At 38.3% G+C, this 22,687-nt stretch overlaps 1 protein-coding gene across 1 annotated transcript in view; it reads right to left on the bottom strand.

Moving 5' to 3' along the window:
• Positions 1 to 22,687, bottom strand: part of cfap74 (cilia and flagella associated protein 74) — a 123,305-nt gene that overhangs the window by 31,432 nt on the left and 69,186 nt on the right. The window contains exons 22-24 of the mRNA XM_051652871.1: positions 14,114 to 14,201; positions 6,820 to 6,993; positions 4,941 to 5,074 (exon numbers count right to left, since the gene is read on the bottom strand). Of these exons, the coding sequence (XP_051508831.1) occupies positions 4,941 to 5,074; positions 6,820 to 6,993; positions 14,114 to 14,201 (396 nt within the window). The remainder of the gene's footprint in view (positions 1 to 4,940; positions 5,075 to 6,819; positions 6,994 to 14,113; positions 14,202 to 22,687) is intronic.

Genomic DNA, 22,687 nt, shown 5'->3' with positions numbered 1-22,687 from the left:
CATCATGGGGGGGGGCTTCCCATAGTGGGGGGTTATCCACTCTTTCCGATGGGACACATATCCCACAAACCCCAAAATGAAAGTATCCCCAGCCTTCCCATCTCCCAGGGGCCAAGGGGGTTCTCGATGCAAGAATTAAAAATGTCCTTGAGAGTGGCTTCATTAAAGTCTAGCCCTTCGCAAGCAAAGTCCCTCACGTCTGCCTCCCCTTGATGGAGGGAACGAAGTCGGCCGAGCTGGGCCATGCGCTCCCTAACAAAACAGCGGGTGGTAGGAGATGTGAAGAAGATGATGCCCATTAGCTCTGCTGAGTCCTAAACTGGCCAGTTTGTTCTGTCAGGTGTGGGTGAAGGGAGGAGAATGGACTCAGATGCAGAGTGCTGTATTGGACTTTATTATAAAAATAAGCAAAAACAAACAAAAACTACCCTGAAGGGGAAAAAAACAGTCCCAGGGCAACAATCCAAATGGTCAGGCTGGGCTGGAGAAGAGAAGACCCACAGGCCGCACAGTCCAAAGCCAAATGGACCAGGATCAGCCGGAAAACAGAAGTGAGGCTTCAGCCAAATAGGAACAAATAGACGGGCGGACGGACAGACATACAGAGGGTCATTTAGGGTCATGATTAGGGTCATTGTCATGGTGAAAAGCGAACCAACTGCCCATCATCAGTATTCAATATTCAATATTATTTATTGTAGTGCCCCCACTAAACATCTAGCTGTGCGTCAACTACAATCGGCGTTTGATGTAGTGCAATATAGGCTTTATAGTTTAAAACTGGTTTTAAATGTGGATAAACGAAATCCATGTCAACTCAAAGAAATCAGCAACAAATCTTGCTCTACTCTGCACTTTGCAGGGTAATACGATACAGTCTGTCTGAATATAAATATCTTGGTTTTAAACTTGATGAATCATTATCTTTTAAGTTTCATGTAAACCAGTTAAGAAAAAAACTCAAGGTAAAGCTAGGGTTCTGTTACAGAAATAAGTCCTGTATGTCATTTGATGCAAAAAAGAAAGTAGTTTCTGCCACTGCTAGATTATGGAGATGTTTTGTATAAGTCTGCACCTTTTTTGATTTTCTCCCCAGTTTGGAATGCCCAATTCCCAATGCGCTCTTGGTCCTCGTGGTGGCGTAGTGACTCGTCTCAATCTGGGTGATGGAGGACGAATCTCAGTTGCCCCCATGTCTGAGACTGTCAATCTGCGCATCTTATCACGTAGCTTGTTGAGCTACCCAGGCCCCCAAGTCTGCACCTTCTTGTCTTTTACATTCCCTTGATACTATTTATCATGGTGCGTTAAGATTCATCTAACAAATTGTAATGTTGCTACTCATCATTGTGAGTTGTACAATATAGTTTCTTGGCATTCTTTGTCCACACGCAGACTTATGCATTGGTATTTGTTCATCTACAAATCTATTTTGGTTTTATCTCAGTTCTCTTATCCAAGAAATATATTTCTCTTAGAAAATTGTTGCGACGTATTCCCTACGCTTTCAGAATACTTATATCCTCTCGGTTCCATTTCTTCAAACTGAACTAGGGAAGCAAGCTTTTCGGTATGCTACCCCTTATGATTGGAACACTTTACAAAGTAATTTAAAGATACAAAACCTGGTGACAATAAGTACTTTCAAATCTGTCATTCGAGAATTTGAGAAAGATTTATCAATTTGCAATTGTTTTTAAATACTATTCCAACTTTTTGTAATTACCCTTGAGAATGCATTTGCATTTAAATGTCGTTTGCACTGTGCCTTGATATGAATTTACTTGATACAAATAATAATAAAAAAAATGTATAATTGTTTTATGTTATTTAAAACTGTAAACATCTGTGTTTGCCTATTTTAGCCAGGACACTTCAGCAAAAGAAATGTTTAATCTCAGTGAGTTTTATTCCTGGTTAAATAAAGGACAAACAAAATAAATACAAATAAATCTTCAGCTGTCGAGCAGAGGACCACAGATTTTCCTCAAGAATTTTGGTGTACATCGCAGCATCCATTTTCGCTTCTATCCTGACCAATTGCCCAGTCCCCGCTGAAGTGAAACATAATGTTACCACCACCATGCTTCACAGTAGGTATGAAATGGTCAGGGTGGTGTGCTGTGTTTGGTTTTTCTCCAAATATAGCACTTTGAGTTCAGTCCAAAAAGTTTATTTTTTGTCTCATCTGACCATAAAACCTTTTGCCACATGGCATCAGAATCCTCGATCCTCTAAGATGTCTTCTTATTGAGTTAAAAATGTATCCACCTCAAGGGACCATAAGAAGATTTCATGTAGATTTTGGAGATTTTATTCACATCTTGGCATTTCCATCAAGCATTTTTTATATGATATCACAAAATAAAAAAATAAATAAAAAAATGTGGATGGAACCCCCACTGATATATGGCATTTGAAATGCAGGGCTCTATTTTCGTAAGTGCGCAAAGCGCAGTGCTACGCACTATGACCATGCACAGTGTCTTATCCAATTTTCATGAGAGCGCTAATTCTAAGTGCAATTTTCGTGCCAGAGCAAAGTGCAAGTGAGCATGCTACTGTGGGTGTACACATGCAAAAAGAATTTGGTATCTCAGCGCAAAGTTTAAATTCAGTTCCGGCTTTTGCAGTTTGGAGATTCCACCAGCAGATGGTAATAAAGTTCATGTCCAAACTCTTTAAATATAGTGGAACATGAAATTGAGTCCCTGACCATCACTTTCATAGGCGTTTTGAAAAAAAAAAAAAAATGATGAGTCATGGCTTATTTTTCATTTATTATCACTATGTTTATATTTACAATTGTATTTATGATCTAAGTTAGATTGTTTTGTTTTTTTGTTTGTTTTTAGTGATTTTTAAGTCACTGCAAAAGGGGCCGGTGGAACAAGTTGGACAGAGCAAAATGTTTGGATTTGGTATGATTTTTTTTTACCACTTCATTATTTGTATTATATTTTCGTTTCATTTGAAGTTAATTTATAAATATATTTGGTAGAAGTGAGGTGCGTTCCAATACAATCACTGTTAATACTAGCCATGGTTTGTGTGTCAGTAGATGAAAATAAGTTAATAATAATTACATTCTCTATAATTTAAAGAAGCATACATCCGAATCACATTTTCTGTGTGTTTAAAAGAAGCGTGTCACTGTCATAGAAATATGCCTGGCATTCATCAAGGACGCAGTTAATGCACAAAATAATGGAAGTCCATATTTCTATTCTTTTAATTCATTGCATACAGTCCATTTAGGGGCAGTGGTGGCTCAGCAGTTGAGGCTCTGGGTTACTGACCAGAAGGTCAGGGGTTCAAGCCCCAGCAACACCAAGATGCCACTGTTGGGCCCTTGAGCAAGGCACCATATCATGGCTGACCCAGTGTTCTGACCCCAGCTTAGCTGGGATATGTGGAAAAAAAAAATTTCACTGTATATGTTCATAATGTGTGACAAAAAATAAAGGCTTCTTTACACTACCAGCTTCTTATTAATGTGCTGTTTTAATTTAAACTGTTGGTGCTCGAGGGAATGGACTATATAATAGGACGCAGATGGTGGAATAACCGGAGATGAAGCTCAGAATTAAACTACACTTGGTCCAGCCTTTTTGCGCATTGCACCCGTGATTTTCCCAAACCCACTTGCGCCTAGACTTAGCACATGCTTGCAAGAAAATACCAAAACTTCATGGCCATGCCCACTGACTTGCGATTATGACTTAAGGCACTGCATTGCACATAACGCTTGCATTCTTAAAATAGGGCCCGCAGTGTCTGTTAGTCAAATGCCATGTTTAAGTCAAGCTCACTGATGTCATTTGCCATTATCCTATGATTCCATGAGAATATCAGGAAGGATTTAGTGGGACGGCTGCCAACATTTGTCATGAAATCATCCTGTGATTATAGATGACATCATGCAGTATGCAGAAGTACCAGATGTGGGCCCCAATCAGCTTAATATAGAGCTAGAACAATGACTAAAGTATTTGAATCTAAACTTTGTTCACTGCAATTCTAGACATGACATTTCACAAAACTGAAGATTTCTGTCACTTATTTTATACATTTGTATTTTTAAACAGAAGATTTGTTTAGATTTTTTTTAAAGGTTGAATTAACTGTAAATATTCAAATTATAAGATTACAGGTTCATGTTTTCAGCTTAAAAAGAAATTCAGAACTCCAAATGCAAATCTCTCAAATTCATATACAAACTAGGTCAAAGGTCAAGCCTACGTTTTCCACAGGGGAAAATAGGGGTTATCAAAATAGTCAAATTTAATATTATATCCGATGTAGACATTGGACAATGCCAGAGAATTCTGTTAGCTCTGTGATAGGCCAAAATGCTAAGTTCGACTATAAACTCTACTTTTCTCAATACTGCTTCTCACTCCTCAAAATAAAGCTTCCTTGTTTTCTCTCTCCTCCGTCCTTGAGCCTGTGACCTGGAAATCAGCCGTCACCATGAAGGACGTATCAGTGCACTGGGAGGAGGTGAGGATAATAGAGAGGAAGCTTCCAGAGGAGCCTTGAGTGAGGATGTACAGGAGCATCCTACACGGAAGTCTCTTTTGCTTTACACTTTGCTTTGATTCCTCCATCCTCACATCTAAAGAGGAACGAGGTAAGACACAAGGAAAGGAAATGAGGATGCACAATTTTAGAAATAAGAGTAAGTACCCAGAGTGTCGAGGAGGAGAAAAGAGAGATAAATCCTTTACCCACAAACCTCAAGATTAATTTAGACTGTTGCCCACAAGAGGGTGCCATTTGAATATGATCTAGTTCCTGTTGTAGATATACGTTAAATGTGACGTGTTTTATATCTGAATATTTTAAAGAAAAATAATAGCCCAACAGTATGCTGTCTGTAAGTATTCAGTCGCTGTGTTGCACAATAGAATTCTAGTAAATAGTTTCTAATGTCTTACCTGTTAATGCCTGTCTTGCATGTAAGAGTAAACTTGTATTCACCCGCTTTTGACACGCTGAAGATCAAATGAATGTTCATGCTTTGTGAAGGCAGCAAAGTGCCAAAACCATCATTAGGCTGGACATCAATAAACTAGAGAGAAAAAAAAAAAACCTATTTTAATTATGTAACCATCTCTGAGAGTAAATCCCATAATCAAAACTGAATCTTCACATGTGGTTTTTTTTTTTTTCTTAAATTTTGTCTCTCCTTCACTTATATACTGTACAGTGGACTCAAAAAGTATCTGTACACTTAAAGCAATATTCCGGGTTCAATACAAGCTCAGTCGACAGCATTTGTGGCAAAAAGTTGATTACCACTAAATTAATTTAGACTCCTCCCTCCTTTTCTTTAAATAAAGTAAACAATGAGGCACTTACAATGGAAGTGAATGGGGTCAATCCTTAAACGTTAAAATACTCAGTTTCAAATGTATAGACACAATACGTGTTAACTTTTTGTGCGATAAAATCGCTTACTAGCTTTTTTTTGGGTAAAGATTTGTCCAATTTTTCAACTTCATTGCCATGACGACATAACGCTTTAAACTCTAAAAGCCTAAAATGACTAAAAATTACTTTTTTTAAAAAAGCTCTGATAACACACAGGTCTTAACAAAAGAATTAATGTGTGCTTTTATAAAATTATAAGCTTCACATTTCTTCCTTTAAACCCTCCAAAATGTACCCCATTTACTTCCATTGAAAGTGCCTCACTGTAACCTCCATTTTTCCATTTTTTTTTTTTTTTTTTAAAGAAATGGATGTCAATTTTTTTGTTTTTTTTTGTTTTGTGATAATCAACATTATGCCACAAATGCTGTTGATTGAGCTTAACTTGTATTGAACCCGGAATATTCCTTTAAAAGTCATCAAGCAAAAATGGCCCAGCAACATGAAGTCCTGAGAAAAGATTTCAGTCATCATAGATGACACTTGCTTTGATATTTTGTTATCTAATGCAGTGACACTCAGACATTTTTAAGTGTTCAAATGCTTTTTGGGTTCACTGTATATTATATTTCATTTATTTTGATTTATCTGATAATGGTACATTTAACCAGAATCACAACACTCTAAACTTAAAAAAATCATAACATTATAAAGCCAGAATGTATCTTTATGTTTGTTGAGCAATATTACATGTTATGTATTGTTTTGATATATTTGAGAGCTATTGTAGTGTTACATGTGTGATGCACTTGTGGGATTGCAAATTTAAGTGTCACTATAAGATCAGGTGGTCCATGGTCTGTCATATTACATCACATACAAAAAACTACAGTTATATACAATTCAATATACAATTCAGGATAAGCACAGATAAATGTTACCTGTTTCTTAGTTTATTCTTGATAAGAATCAAACTGTGCGTGAATGTTGACCTGTCTCAAGTTCTCGGGACCAGGTGGGCCTCAAGCCCTTTGGTGATACTACTCATCTAGATTAGGCATGCTGGAGCTCACAAGGCCTCAAGCCATTTGGTGACACTTATCCTGATTAGGTCTATTTGAGCTAACAGTCAGGGGTACATTTTCTCACCTCTGTTTCATCCCTGTTTCTAAGGCCAATATGGATAAGGACTGCCCACTGAATACCTATAAAATACAATGTATGCCTCCCTTAGTTAGACTTGTTGACTGCTGCACAAGACAGCACATTCTGACCTGTAGACTGATGCCTTGTGATGTTCTACAATAAAGAATCCTGGTTTACCCAAGTCTCCTGGTCCTCTCTGAGAAGCTTCCAACACACTGAACTGAATCAGGCGATGCTGTATATGGCATTTGTTTACAGTATATTTTCAGTGTTTTGTACAGTGGATATTGTGCTCACCTTTGGAACACCCACAAAGCCAAACTCCTGAGGTAATAATGAGCAGTTGGTGAGACGTACAGTAGTCTGAACAGACTCGTAAATGGAGCAGTGGCCAAAGTCCACGTCAGTGCGGTCGAACTGCAGGTCAGAGCTGGTGACCACCGCGTGAACCGTTACCTCAACAGGCCTCACCTGATTACAGTATAACATTTATTACAATACATTTAACGAAGTGACTAATGGTTCAACAAATGTACTGTACAGGGAAAAACCAATCTAAACAGTGCTGTATCATTATAAGGAAGTGTGCATTTCTATGTGATACACACCAACAGCCAAAAGTTTGAACACAACTGACTGGATCTAAATTTCTCATGTTCTTAAAATCCTTTTGATCTAAAGGCTTATGCTTAAGAATTTGAAATTCATTTGTAGATAAATATAAATTGTGCCTACATATACATTTCTTTACCAAACTAACATTTTGATTTCATTTTATATACGTTGGATAAGATGAAGCAGTCGGTAAAAGCATTGAATAAGTGTCCAGGATGCACATCATTTAGTTGCTTGAGAGAATAAGTGTCCAAACCTTTGATTGATAGTGTAAATTCCATAATTTATTTTTATAAAACCATCACAAAAAAATCATATCTCAGCAATTCAAGTAATGCTATCAAACATGTATAGACATGTACATGTATAGAAACATGGTACAGAAATCTTTAACATTTTAGACAACCACGTTGTCAATTTAATTCATTGCTGTGATAAAAACAAAACACATGTTTTTCCCAGGCATATTTTGGCTGAATATATTCTGCTTTGCTTTATAATGTGAGCTAGTAGCAAAGAGTTTCGGCTAGAAAGAAGGCCGTAATATAGACAGGGTTTTAGTGCTGTCTTCAAATATATTCAATCTTTATGAAATGAATTACCCTTCTAGATTATTAGGAGATCAGGGCCTGGTTGCATACAACACTTTAAGTTTTTCCCTTAAGTATAACACTTAAAACATGATTTCCCCTTACGTAAAGAAATTACTTGAGGGTGTTGCATAAACCCCCTTAAACTCTTCTCTTAGGTAAGGGAAACCGTTAAGAGATTTACTACAGTGAGCCAGGTTTTACTGTACTTAAATTTGACTGTTACCATGGATACGACATGTCCCTACCAACTTTCACAAGATCGGAAATGTCCCGACCAACATTTGGGCAATTTTACCACATAGAATATACTTAAACTATATACTACGCTTTTATTTAGATTTTAATGATTATTAAAGTTCACAGCGTTTGTGATTACTGTTTTCAAACAAATTTCTGGAGGAAATCTGGGCGGATTTCTTTTGTCTCTGAAGTACAATCCTCGAAATTAATAGATTCAAACACTTTTTTGTGTTCAAATCTTTCCCGTGTAAGTAAAAAAAAACGTCCTGAGTTTTGCATGCAGACCAATTAATGAAGGATTCTGCTTTCGTTAAGCGCCCCCCTGAGGAAGACACCTTTGAATTTGAATAACTGTGCAGAGAACTGTTTGTCATCCCAAATTACGAATATTAGTGGTGGTCAATGAGGCTGTAGGATATACAGTATAGCCTATATACATATTCGCGTTATATCGCAAATGAACTTGCGGCATGATTTTAATGCATCCATCCATTCGTTCAGTTTATTAAGAATAAAGATGCAGAGAGCAGAAAATACTAATAGCTATTTTCTGCAACACCCTTAAATTTAAGGGAAACTTTAGGGTTATTTTAAGGGAAAAATTACACTTAAGGTGCTTTATGCAACCGGGCACAGATCCTAGAGTCTCTTAACAAAGCTTGTGTTATGCTATTGTGCTCTGTTCAGGTACAGTATGGCAATCTTTTTTAATGTGTCTATTATTAGGTTTTATACAAGGTTATCCTTGTGTGGAATGCCACAGGCTCTGTTCCCGATATGGTCAAGTGTTGGATGTTAAAGTTGAAGTTTTATTATTCAAATAAAAAATTGCAACTTGGTCTAATAAAATTACGTTACTAAACCTACATTTTTGCAAAATAATTTGTATGTGGCTTGTTATACGTATCGCTGTAGTTTCCTGATGAAATGTACACTAGAGGCACTAGAACAACAATTACTTTTATTCACTTTCACACAAATCATGAGTAAAATGGCAAATTATCAGTTCATAAACACTTACAGTACTTTTCACCCTGTTCCTCAAAGTTCACAATGATACCTTATGACATCAAAACACTTTTACTATAGCACATGACTCATTTTAATGTTTGCATTACATAATCAACTACTGTGATGAGGAGGAGGGCGTGGCCGGGCCGTGAGGGTGCACGGCTGGCGCTGAGTTGCCCCAATCAGCGGGAGAGAGAGATAAGGAGGAGCCATGGACGCCAGAGAGCGAGAGAGAGAGACAGACACAGAGACACACACGGAGCTGTGAGTGTCTCTCTCTCTCTCTCTCTCTCTCTCTCTCTCTGTCTCTCTCTCTCTCTCTCTCTCTCTCTCTGGCGTCCCCGGCTCCTCCTTATACCTCTCGCCTTTTACCCCGATTTCCCGTAGCACGTAAACACCTATACCCGCATACATAGTTTTTGTTTCAGGTTTCTGTTCTTGTTTGGCTTTGTTGAATATGGCAAGGTGGTATGTACTGTAATTTGCATCCCATTAAGATTTCAGCAGCAGATAAGCCATGCTCAAGTGGAGAAGCTCGGTAGTTCAACAGAGCTAAATAGGGATCTGATCTACTGTTGGCTGCTTTCTTGAGTAGTTGTTTAAATATGTGTACTCCCTTCTCTGCTTTTCCATTTGACTGGGGATAAAGCGGACTGGAAATTACATGCTGAATATCATACTGCTCTGCAAAGTTCTGAAATTCTTTGCAACTATAGCATGGTCCATTGTCACTGCAGACAACCTGTGGGATTCCATGTCTTGCAAAGATTGATTTTATCTGTTTGATCACACAGGCAGCAAATGCATTGGGGAGCAGTGCCATCTCTGGATACAATCTATCACAAGCAGATAATTCTTTCCATCCAGGAGGAACAGATCAGTCCCAACTTTCTGCCATGTTTCATCTGGTGGTTCAGTGATGTTCATGGGTTCCTTTTGCTGTTTAGCCTGATGCTTTACACATGTCTCACAGGTTGACACCATCCTGTCAAATTCTGCATTTATTTCTGGCCAATAAATAGCAGTTCTGGCTCTTCTTTTACATTTTTCAACTCCAAGGTGCCCCTCATGCAGTCTTTTCATCATATCCCGTCACATTGATTAAGGAATAATAATTCTGTTCTGCCTCAGTAGAAGTCCATTAACAACATTTAACTGTTCTTATGTTGTAGTACTGTGGACACCCCTCTAGGCCAGCCCTCTTTCAAATGTGTGATAACCATTTGTAGTCTTTTGCTGTTTCCACTGTAATCTGCTTGGACTTCATGTCTGTGACTGGAAGAGCTGCAACAACCATATTCACATGGAGATTCACATCAGCTTCGGAGGAACTATCATTGTGTGCTTCATTCTGTGTTGTAGCCCTGGACAGGGCATCCGCCAGCACAATATACTTTCCTGGTGTGAAAATCAGTTTAAAATCATATCGCTGAAGCTTCATCATCAACCGTTGAATTTTTGGCGAAATTTCACTCAAGTTCTTTTTAATGATGACTATCAATGGCTTGTGGTCAGTCTCTGCCATGAATGTTGGTAAGCCATACACATAGCTGTGGAATTTTTTCACTCCATATACCAGACCCAGGCATTCTTTTTCAATCTGAGCATATTGACACTCAGATGGAGTCATCGTTCTTGACGCGTATGCGACTGGCCTCCAGTTCTCTCCCTCTGCCTGTAAAAGCCCTGCACCCAATCCATCTTTGGATGCATCTGTAGATATTTTAGTTCTCTTAGTTGGATCAAAAAATTTAAGTACAGGCTCTGTAGTCAGACAAGTTTTCAGTCATCCCCATTCTTGTTCATGGTTGTCAGTCCACTTGAACTCACACTTGTCATGCAAAAGCTCTCTCAGGTATACCGTTTTTGAAGACATGCTTGGTATGAACTTTCAGATGAAATTTATCATCCCCATTACTCTTAATAAAGCCTTTTTGTCTGCGGGCTTGGGCATTTTGAGGATTGCCTGTTTCTTAGTCTTGTCTGGTTCCACATCTCCTGTTGACAACTTATCTCCAAGGAATGTGATTTCCTTCACCCCGAACTGACATTTTTCCTTATTTAATTTCAGTCCATATTTCTGCACTCTCTGTAGCACTTCAGTGAGCCTTTTATAGTCCTGTTCCATTGAGGATCCCCATAGCACAATATCGTCCACATAAACATGCACTCTTTCTATGCCTTCAATGATGTGCTCCCTGGCTTTGTGGAACACTTCAGGAGCTGAAGAGATTCCGAAGGACATCCTCAAGGAGTATCGGGCATAAGGTGTGTTGAACGTACAGTACTGTGTGCTATCCTCATGTAGTTTCAGCTGCCAAAAGCCCTGGGATGCATCCAATTTTGTACAAAATGTGCACCTGCCATCTCGCTTATAATTTCTTCTCTCGTCGGAATCTTATAATGTTCCCTCTTGATATTTGCGTTTAAGTCCTTTAGGTCCATACACACACACACGTAGATAACCATTTTCTTTTTTTTCACACACATCATAGAATGCACCCACTCTGTAGGCTTTTCAACTGTCTATGTGACTCCAAGTGAAGACATTCTTTCTAGCTCTTGCTTCAGTTTGTCACGAAGCGGTGCTGGAACCCACCTGTGAGCGTGGACTACTGGCTCTGTGTCTTCTTTCAACTGTATCTTATAGGTGAATGGTTGAACACCAAACCCTTTGAAGTTGTCAGGAAACTGCTTCACCATATTATCTACACTACTCTTTGCCTCTGTGTTATTAATGATATACACCCATTTAACAAGACCCAAGTCTTCACATGCCTTGTCAACCAACACCTGGAACTACTTCAAACAGAAGGTGATGTTCTCTGTTTTTTACTTTTATTTTAAGTTGACATGTCCTTTGTGTTTCAATGCATTGTCCATTGTAGGCTTTGAGCAGAACAGTTCTCCGTTTAATGTGTGGCTTTATTTTCACTGCTCTACTATCATGCCCACAGATCACATTGGCTTTTGCTCCTGTGTCCAACTTGAGTGAGACTACTGCTCCATTTATTTACAGAGCTGTCATCCACTTATCCTGTGCAACACTATTTACATTAGACTGTTCAGTCTTACCTTGATTGGACTCGACCTGCTCCACCATGCCTATAAAGAATGTGTCACTGAGATCAGTTTCTTCCACTGTATGGACACATTCACCTCGGCTTTGTCTGCTCTTGGAAAAGCATTGTTTGGAAAAATGATTCTGTCCTCTGCACTTAGCACAGACTTTGCCATAGGTTTGGCACTGTTTTGGCAGATGCCTTTTGCCACATCTCTTGCAATTGAACATTTCACTCTCCTTATGCTGTTTTTGCTTACTGGCTCTGTATTTCTGTGTTTTCCCAGTCACTGCAGCTACAGATTTACTGTCACTTATGCTCTCACTGAACGTCTTGGCATGCTGAAGAGCCAACTCACTGGCGTGGCATATCCTCACTGCTTCAGTTAAGGTAAGCTCTGTCTCTCGCAGTAACCTCTCTGTCACTTATCTGTCATATATTCCAAACACGATTTGATCACGGAGCATTGAATCCTGCAGCAATCCAAAGTTGCATGTTTTAGCTTTCATCTTTAAGTCCATTAAGAAACTATCAAAAGTCTCTCCCAGCTGCTGCAGACGAGAACAAAAAACATACCTCTCGAAGGTCTCATTCTTTTTTGGGCATCAAACTTCTCCATAACCACATTTATCCTTGTCTTCTACTTGATCAAATACGAACGTGTTAAATACCTCTATTGCCTGAGGTCACGCGGCAGTGAGTAGCAATGCTATCCTTCATGCTTTGGACTGCCTATCAACTGCTCTCAGATACAGCGTGAATCTCTGTTTAAATGTTTGCCACTCACAATCAACATTACCAGTGCAGTTCATGTCGTCAGATGGTTTTACACTTTCCATACCGGCTATAGGCGATCATCAGCACTCATGGTAAATCAATCAAGAAACAGTTTCATTCAATCATGTTTATTCCAACCTCTGGCATAGCATTACAACTGACAACAACTCTTCTTTAGTTGTCTAGAGCACACATAACTTATAGGTGAGTATGCTGCCACTGGCACCTAGTGGTCAGACTAGAAATATACTAATAGGTCATAAACGTTTTAAGCATAAACCTATCGGCACAGGTAGATTTACGCCTTTTGCCCCGATTTCGCATAGCATGTAAACATCTTTACCCGCGTTCTTACCGGCTAATTCAATTTGCGCAAGTGCTGTGCATATTTACGTTTTGATGTCAGAAGCTGAGAATAATCAAATGATTTCAAGTCTTCCATAAAAGGGTTTTTCTTGCGCTATCAGAATTTTTGAATCAGCTGATTTTTGGTAGTTATCAGCGTATTGCTGTACATGTAAATGCACTTAGTGATGCTTGAATTAACAAACACAGCTAATAATTTATAGATATGGTGCACATTTGTAAATGTCCAGCTAATTCCTGCAGTAGAGTTCATATGTTGGAATGAAGACGAAGGTTATTTTGAGATGAGGCTGGTGGGGCAGCAGGGTGGTTGTGGGTTTGTGCCAGCGCTCTGATCCGGGCACAGGCTTGACACCAGTGAGTGTCCTGGCACAGATGAATAGTCTGACCGAGGAAGAGGATGAGAGGACTAGGTGAGATCTGATCTGTGCGTTCACATGCTGAGATATAGCGATGATAATCAGCGGCTAGATCAGAGCATTTTGGCACTCTTATCACACGGATGTGTGGGTTTATAAACATTGTAAAGGTCAAGAGTGCGGTTAGCTCATACATTATACAAGTGTTGTGTGATTAATTACAGTGTTTGCAAAACAGTACTTTTATTGAGATTCCTCAAACATTCTGGTAAGTCTTGGTTCTGAACCCCTAGCCCACTTTGTGTGGTGCCCCTACGTATTGCATACATTGCATATTTAGTTTTTGTGACTCTAAGTGGTGCATGCACTGAAACATTTAATCCGCAAATCTAGTTAATGTGTTGTATTAAATGAATGCACATCATGATTGTTTTGCATGTCATTTTTAGGCCCAGACCGTATCTGCTGAATTTTTGTTTTTTTTTGCATTGATTTTAGGGGTAACTCTGTGGAATTATTTGGAATGTATTTAAAGATGACAAAACATGTTTAACAGAGAATGTGCTACCTGATCTGCCACCTGTACAAACAAAGGAACCTCCAAAACTCCTGTGGCCTCATTGAAGAAGCGCTTGGCATCCATATACAAGCTCTGTCTATAAAGAGGGAGACAAAATATAAAATATAATTTGATCAAGAACTGCAAACAAAATGTGATTATTAAAGCTATCATTAATGTGACTATAAGAATGTGATTACAAAAGGATTTGGTTATAAAATTACAAAACATATTTTAAAACATCATTTGGATTAGTGTTGTCACGATACCAAAAGTTCAGTAGTTGGTACCGGTACCAGTGAAATTTCACGGTTCTTGATACCAATATCGATATTGCAGCAAAAACATGCTAATATGGTAATGTACTATTGAACATACTCTTTTAACCTATTTAAAAAGTTATATTTCGTGGGTCTGGGTAGCTCAACGAACAATGACACTAACTACCACCACAGGAGTCGTGAGTTCGATCCAGGGTGTGCTGAGTGACTCCAGCCAGGCCTCCTAAGCAAACAAATTGGTAGGGAGGGTAGAGTCACATGGGTTTCCCTCCTCGTGGTCGAGATATAGTGGTTCTCGCTCTCGATGGGGCACATTGTCAGTTGTGCACGAAGATTGCTGGGAATAGCGTGATTGCCTACACATGCACTAAGTCTCCACGTTAACATGCCGAAAAAGCCACGTGATAAGATGGGCGGGCTGACTGTCCCTGAAGCGGAGGCAACTGAGATTTGTCCTCCGCCACCTGGATTGAGGTGAGCAACTGCGCCACCATGAGGACCTATTGAGCTTTGGGAATTGGGCATGCACAATTGAGGATAAAAAAAAAAAAAAAAAAGTTACATTTTAATAATAAAATAAAACAAAAGCATGCGTCCTTCAAGTTTTTCTCAAAAGATTATGCATTGCTTAAGTGTTTTTAAGTAGGGCCCTACAGAAATCTGTGTTTTCCCTTTTTATTTTATTTTTTAGAATTACATTTTTTAAAGTTTAATTTAATTTCATCATCAAAATAGTGTCTAATTAAATTAATTCCTAAAACTTTTAACAAATGAATATAGAATAATTACTTTTCAACATACAATAAAAAAAATTTTACCAAATTTTATTCAGTACAACAGCACTCTTGCTTGCAATATATTGCTTAATTATTATTATTACTTATTATTATTATTACTATTACAGTTAATATATAATTTTACTATTCAGGTGTAATATATTTCTGTCTCAAAAAGCTTTTATTTTGAATCGAGCTTTTACTTTGACGTGTGTTTTTGACGGAAGCTTCACTTGTCTGAAAAAACTGTTTGCTACATGGCCCAGTGTGACAGCGCATGCAGACAAAGTTTGCAGTCTCTTGCGGTTTAATTATCACATTAGGAAATATCACGATTTTAATTTTATTAATCATACATTAATTATTTCTCCAATATGTCAAATTTGTGTGTGAGCATTTTGAAGCATTTGTGTGTCAGTCAGACAGCACGCAGGTCTCGAACTGAGTCAGTGCTCAGTACTACCAGTACTGTGGAAACACTGGTATCATGACATCTTTTTTATTTTAATACTGACTTGGTACCAAAGTACTGTTAATTTTGACATCACTAATTTGGAGTCAATCCAAAAGGATCATAATATGATTAAATAAGAATCTTCTAAGAATCAATCAAGAATGAAGAAGATACTGGATGAACCAGAATTCCTAAAGGTGATTTCTGTATATTCTTATTTGATTATTTGAGTCCTATTAGATATTGTTTGATCTTTATCAGAAACCCTACTTGTTGTGTTGGAATTGTGTCAGAGAACAGCGTAGAGAAATCTCATGCTGTGCTATAGATTTGATGTGCATTTTATCCTATTGTGATTAAAATAGTCACATTAGGAACTGTGTGTTCTTACAGATCTAGTATTTGTTGGAAACCTACAAGAAATTCCCAAATAAATCCTTTAGGATTTACCTTTAACAACAAAAACTAACATTTTGGGAAATGTTCACAGAATGGATGTTGGTGTGTGGAACTGCCTCATGGCGAGGATTGTGAGAAAGACAGAGATGCTGTTGCTGAAGTAGGTTGAAACTCTGGTTACCATGGTGATATGGGGTATAGTGTACAGCGAAGAGAGATGGGTGCACATGTGAATGCAATGCCACTAAATAAAACATTCAAAAATCTTGACAAACACTGTTCTGATGTAGTTGTTGAAGAGTTTGTATTTTCTCTTCATATTTCTAAATTTGGTCATTTAGAAAGTGTAAATCTGGTAAGCTATAGCAAGTCAACAGCAGGTCCCAGAGATTTACATTTTGAACCAGTACCCTGTGATATAAATGAAAGGGAAATTATTCTGCAGCAAAGATTAATGTTAAGAGCCCTGCTCTAAAATCTTTTCTTTTCATCTCAGGAAAGCAGTCAACCTGGTAAATGCTTTGACAGCAGCTCTGTCAAGACAATCAGCGTACATCCTGCTTTCTGTCTGCTGCACATACGAATTAACAATTAACATTTGAGCATGTAATTAATTGTTTCATGTGGTTGTAAAAAGGTAAAAATGGTTTTGCATGTAAATGCATTTATGCTGGTCCTGGATAGTATTAAATAAGCCTATGTAAACACAATGTGTATATGCCTCTTAGATGCAGTGTAAACACACTTCAGATCAGTGCTCCAGACAAAAAAAAAAACTGCTAAACTGAAACATTTAGAATGGCTGTTTTATAGAATTTCTCGATTTAGATGGATGTTTAGAAGCAAGATAGAAAGCCGAAGAAACACAGCTGATAACTGGCCTATAATATATACAGTACATATCATGGCAGAAGCTATTTACACTACAGTAAGTGCAAATAACAATAGATGCTATTTGCACTGTGTAAATAGCAACAAAAAGCATTTTTTTTTTTTGCATTAAGTGCAAATGCTATTTCAGACAATGAGCAGGGGACGAATTTCCGAAACATAGGATGGCAGGGTAAGAGTCATTTATATTCATGAGGAAAGCGATACCTTAATGGATGATTTGGTAATCTTCATCAGGAAAGTGCTACCTGATTAGTTAGAGAAAATACACTTACTGAGGAACACCTGTACGCCTACTTATTCTTGCAAGCTGACAAAATGTCTATGGTAACTCAGATAAGCCCTCTGTACAATTTTAGTGGACGGAATATCATCTCGGAGTGCACAACACGTCGAACCTTGAGGCAGATGGGCTACAACAGCAGAAGACTACATCAGGCACTTTATTAGGACCAAAATGTTCCTAACAAAGTTCTCAGTGAGTGTATAACACATGCCTAAACCTACGTAACTCTAACCAATCAGGTAGAACTTTCCTCATAAATATGAAGAGTCCTCCCTTGCCATCCTACGTTTTGGAAACCCACACGTGGGGGAGCCAAAATGAGGTAATACAAATTGATCTGTAAGATTCTCCTTATTTGTGTAGTTTCTTTCTCTACTCACTTTCCCTTTTGACCTATTAACCAGATCAGCCAGTGGTTGTCTTGTGATGTAATCTACGCAATGAGCACCCCTGCCCTACACCAACTCCTAACCCTAAACCTAACCCTCCTTTACAAAAATTAACCATGGTTTTTCTACTGTAACCATACTGTAGTATCAACATGGTATTTTGTAGTAACCACAAAATTAAACATTGTTACTATATTAACACCATATTACTGTAGTAACACCATGGTTAATTGCATCAAAACTATTAGTTTCTGCCAAAACATTGTTACTACAATATTACTATAGAAAAACCATGGTTAAGTTTAGTGGAGCGATACAGTGTACACATGACCGATAGAGCTGAGTTGCACAAGTTGTAGGTTAATTGTGTTTTTCCACCCACTTTTGATTGACAGGAATTAGTCAGCCCTGATCATTGACAGTTTTTATACAATCTGCCGGTGTCCGATAATGCAGAAAATTGCTTGCATCGCAAATTCTTTTAGAATAATAATAATAAAAAAAAATTAAAGACCTTTTTTTACATTTTCAAAGAAATGCGATTATATTTAGCTTTTCATAAAGAAAAAGTACTTTAACTGCTGTAATCTTCAAATTTATATTTGCCTGAAAAGATAAATAAATATATTCAACAGACAGACAGAATGTCTTCAGTTAATGGAGTCAGTAGGATAAGCTCTTGAATTAGCTTGGCACAGCACTGTGGAAAAGCTTTGCGGGACGCCACACAGCCCATCTGTCGAATGGAACAAACACACCTAATGGGAATCTGATGAGATCTTGCGGGTGAATATACACCGACAGCCTCTCTGTTCAAAAAAGCTGTTTATAAAATCTGCTTCTTCAGAAATCATGTGCTTTTAACTGATTTTGAACTGAAAACACTTCAGACATCCATTTTTGCAAGCTACTGACACAGCGTTGAAGTGTCCGACTTGAAAGGGAACCGTAACAAACTAATGGACTGTTCCAATCAATTCTTTCTAGATTTCTATTTCTTTCAAAAAAATAAAAAAAATAAAAAAACAATAAACAGTGTTAGTGCATTGGTAATATCTTGCAGTATAATTTTTCTCTTCTTATTTTCATCTACAGTATGTTTTAATTAAAACTGTTTGATTATTGTTATGTTGCGTCTTTTTCATCAGTTATTGAGGAGATTAACATTGAACAAAACAAAACAAAATCAGCTCATGTAATATTTAGTTTGACCTCCTGAGGTTGACAATCAACATTTTCTAAAGGTTAAGCACCTCCTTTCATTGTTCATTTCAATTGTGCATGCAGCAGAGTTCTATATCACTGCAGAGATTTTCAAGCACAGGACAGATGTAATCAGCAGTAATGAGGGAATCACAGCTGGAAGTGTGTGTGATTAAAATGGCCAGTGTCTACCGCTGTAAGTTTCACAATGATCAATGCCGATATAATATCTAGAGATCAGAGTGGCAGATGGCTGATATAATGCAAATATACTACACTCACCGACCACATTATTAGGTATACCTTTAACATCTCAGAATGCACGACATGTCGAAATTTGAGGATAATGTGCTACAACAGCAGAAGACCACATCAGGTTCCACTTCTATCAGCCAAGAACAGAAAGCTGAGGCTGCAGTGGGCAAAGGCTCACCAAAACTGGACAGTTAAAGACAAGAAAAACATAGCCTGGTCAGATGAATCTCGATTTGTGCTGAGGTACACAGATGGTAGGCCCACTGCAGCCTCAGCTTTCTGTTCTTGGCTGATAGAAGTGGAACCCAACGTGGTCTTCTGCTTTTGTAGCCCATTCACCTAAACGTTTGACATGTTGTGCATTCTAAGATGCTATTCCGCTCACTACAATTGTACAGAGTGGTTATCTGAGTTACCGTAGTCTTTCTGTCAGCTCGAACAAGTCTGGCCATTCTCTGTTGACCTCTCTCACCAACAAGGCAGAACCACTGCTCACTGGATGTTTTTTGCTTTTTGCATCATTCAGAGAAGACTCTAGATACTGTTGTGTGTGAAAATCCCAGGAGATCAGCAGTTACAGAAATACTCAATCCAGCTTGTCTGGCACCAAAAATCATGTCACGGTCAAAATCACTGAGATTTTTCCCCATTCTGATGGTTGATGTGAACATTAACTAAAGCTCCTGATCCATATCTGCATGATTTTATGAATTGCACTGCTGCCACACGATTGGCTAATTAGATTGCATGAATAAGTAGGTGTACAGGTGTACCTAATAAAGTGGTCAGTGAGTGTATGATACACATAATACTATTCAATGACAGAAAATGAGACACAAAATTGCTGAAATAAAATCCATTATATCCAATAAAATCTATTTTATCCACAGATAAATCTTTATTAGATTCTGAAACTGACACAAGGTGGAGCTGTACAATATAACACTTCTGTTATACAGACATGGTTATCTGCCAATGCTGATAATCTCAAAAAGTTGAAATATTGGACAGTTATGATTGGCTTGGCCAGTCATATATCAGTCTAATTCGACTGCAATAAAAATAGTAACTATATCATTTTAACACACGCTCTTATAGTCTATAAAACCAACCCAAAAAAGGCACAAGAGATAATGAGGCATGTGAAGTGCATTACATAAGCAGAAGTCCAGACAGATCTTCGGGTTTTGGATGAGAGGAAGAAGAAAGAGAAAGAGAGAGAGAGAGAGAAAGAGATGAGTGAAAAAGAGTGGATGCTAGTAATGCTGCTCTAATCTGCATGGTAAAGCCCTCTAAAGCAGATTAGTGCATTTTGACTCCCTCCACTGCAGTCCGTCAGCTCACAAAATGTTCCATTAACTTTTCTCATGTAATGACGTTCTGACCTCAAATCTTCTTAGCTATCAATATGCCGCTCTGTCAGATGAAAAATGTGGGCGAGGAAAAGGGCACAACATTCACACACACATACACACTTGTATGCCTCTCAGGAGCCTACAGCGCTGGAGCTCAGCATGCTGCAGTTTGGGTTTAAAAATATCTGAGCTGCCTCATTCAAATTCAGCTCCTCAAAAGGGTCCAAATGTTCTCACAGGAGCTTTTGTTTGGAAGGTTTTATTGCGGTGAGATGTTTGTTACGATCCGAGTCAACTTCTTCGAGGAGGGGAATAGTTAATTTTTCACAACTGTCATGGTCTTATAGGTTAGTCATTCTGGTCTGCTTAAGGACCCAGATTTTACTTTAGACATTAAGTGGTGACCCACCAAAATTGTTTATCCAACAAAAGTAAACAAAAATGTCCTTGGAATCAAACATTGAAATGTATATTACCATGAAATGGAGTTAGTTAACAGAGGTTCAGGAGGAGCATGTTAATTTTAATCTGAGAAATCACAGCCAACGAGCAGGAGTATATAAACCGCTGCTTACCTGCTTCCTGTGACAACTCTCCTCCCATTTCCCACGAACAGTCCCAGGCAGACGGATCATGGGATACAACTTCCCTGCAAAGCATTCGGCTCCACCAGAACAGCTCTTCCATCCAAACAGTCTCATTATTCAACAGAAGCTGCCATAGCAGCTCTTTGTTTTTTAACAGTATTGACGGCTACCATGTTAAGTGATATATATATATTTCTTTTTTCTTTTTTTTATTTACCCTGTCTGTCTTTCTATGCTCCATTCGACGAAGCAGTTTATAGCGTAAAGTTGCTGCCACAAACTGGCGCTCCTGCACTTTAAAACCCACCCGGAAAGCAGTGCCAGCTGCCTCCGCGAACGGGCACCGTTCTGGCTTCATGCCATTAGAATTACATTTTTTGAAAGCGAGAGAAACAAAGATTAAAGGTGCAGTATGTAAGATTCAGAAACCCTTGTTATTAATGACACCTGTGGCCGTTAAGTGAACTGCAGCCAGCTACCTGTTGCTCGTGCTCGCGCACACACTCCATAGGGATGTAACGTACAAAGAGGTTGAACGTGATTCACCGGCATCATGATGACAGATGAGGTAGCATAATTAAAATTACACAGTTATGATTGTTTACTACAAACTTTGAGACTGTATATTATATTTGACTCTCTGGTGCTGGAACAGGGCTAAAACAAAATGTGGATATAGGTCTGACTATGTGAGACTGTAGTTTGAAGTAATCACTTTTCTTTGCATGATACATTGACTGCATTCATACAATAGCCTATGTCGGCGTTAGCTAGCTAGCCTGCTTTATCAATAGCTGTTAGCTAAGTTTGGTGGATGATGACAGTTAGCTGTTTATAAAATAGACTGTACATTATAAATATGTTGACACAATTCAGTATTGATGTGATTCCATCACAACTGTCATTTTGATATATCGATGCACTGTTGTTTTATAATAATAGAATGTATATATTTTCTGTATAACCAAGTTACGTTACACTAATGAATGGAGCTTTTTGCATTATATTGAACATTGTCTAGCATTCATTTAATGTATTATTGTAGTTTACCTTGCTGAATAATTACAGATTAACATTGACATTAACCTGACTTTTAGAATAATGAGAAGATCGTTGAAATTATTTCAAAGTTAAAATCCCCAAAACTGGTTTTGATCCCCAAAACCGAACGACGGTCTCTCCAGGAATCAAATGCCCTGCCGATGTTCACTCTAGTTTTCGCTCGACCACGATCACATTCCCGCTTAGCCAGACGGGATTTAGTAGATAAATGTTTTTTGGCTTACTCTGAGTTTGTATAGGAGTTGGTGTTGTGCTGGGATCCGGACATTCGCTGGATTCCATCTCTAAGATAACGTTACCTAGCGTTGCAGACTGTCTGTTGACGCTGTTGAATAGTGGAAGAGAAGCTACTGTCTGAGGCAAGGCTCTCGGGAGCACGTATAAACACCAAAAGCGACCCGCTCCCTTTGCATGAAAATCAGTCTACAGGATTTAATAGGCAACCTAGGAAGTCCGGGAAGGGCTCATTTTTTAAGTTGCATTACAAGCCATTCACACACTGGCAAAAAAAAGGCGAATATTACATGAAAAATGTAACATATTGCACCTTTAAATATTAAATCCAACCACCATTTCAACCCCCAGCATTTTTAATCTAGTTCTGCCGCATAGGTGATGCCCGTCAGCCTCATTACCTCGCTGCAG

Source organism: Myxocyprinus asiaticus, chromosome 24 (genome assembly GCF_019703515.2).
Source record: "Myxocyprinus asiaticus isolate MX2 ecotype Aquarium Trade chromosome 24, UBuf_Myxa_2, whole genome shotgun sequence".
NCBI lineage: Eukaryota > Metazoa > Chordata > Actinopteri > Cypriniformes > Catostomidae > Myxocyprinus > Myxocyprinus asiaticus.
This window is presented reverse-complemented; position numbering and strand designations above follow the sequence as displayed.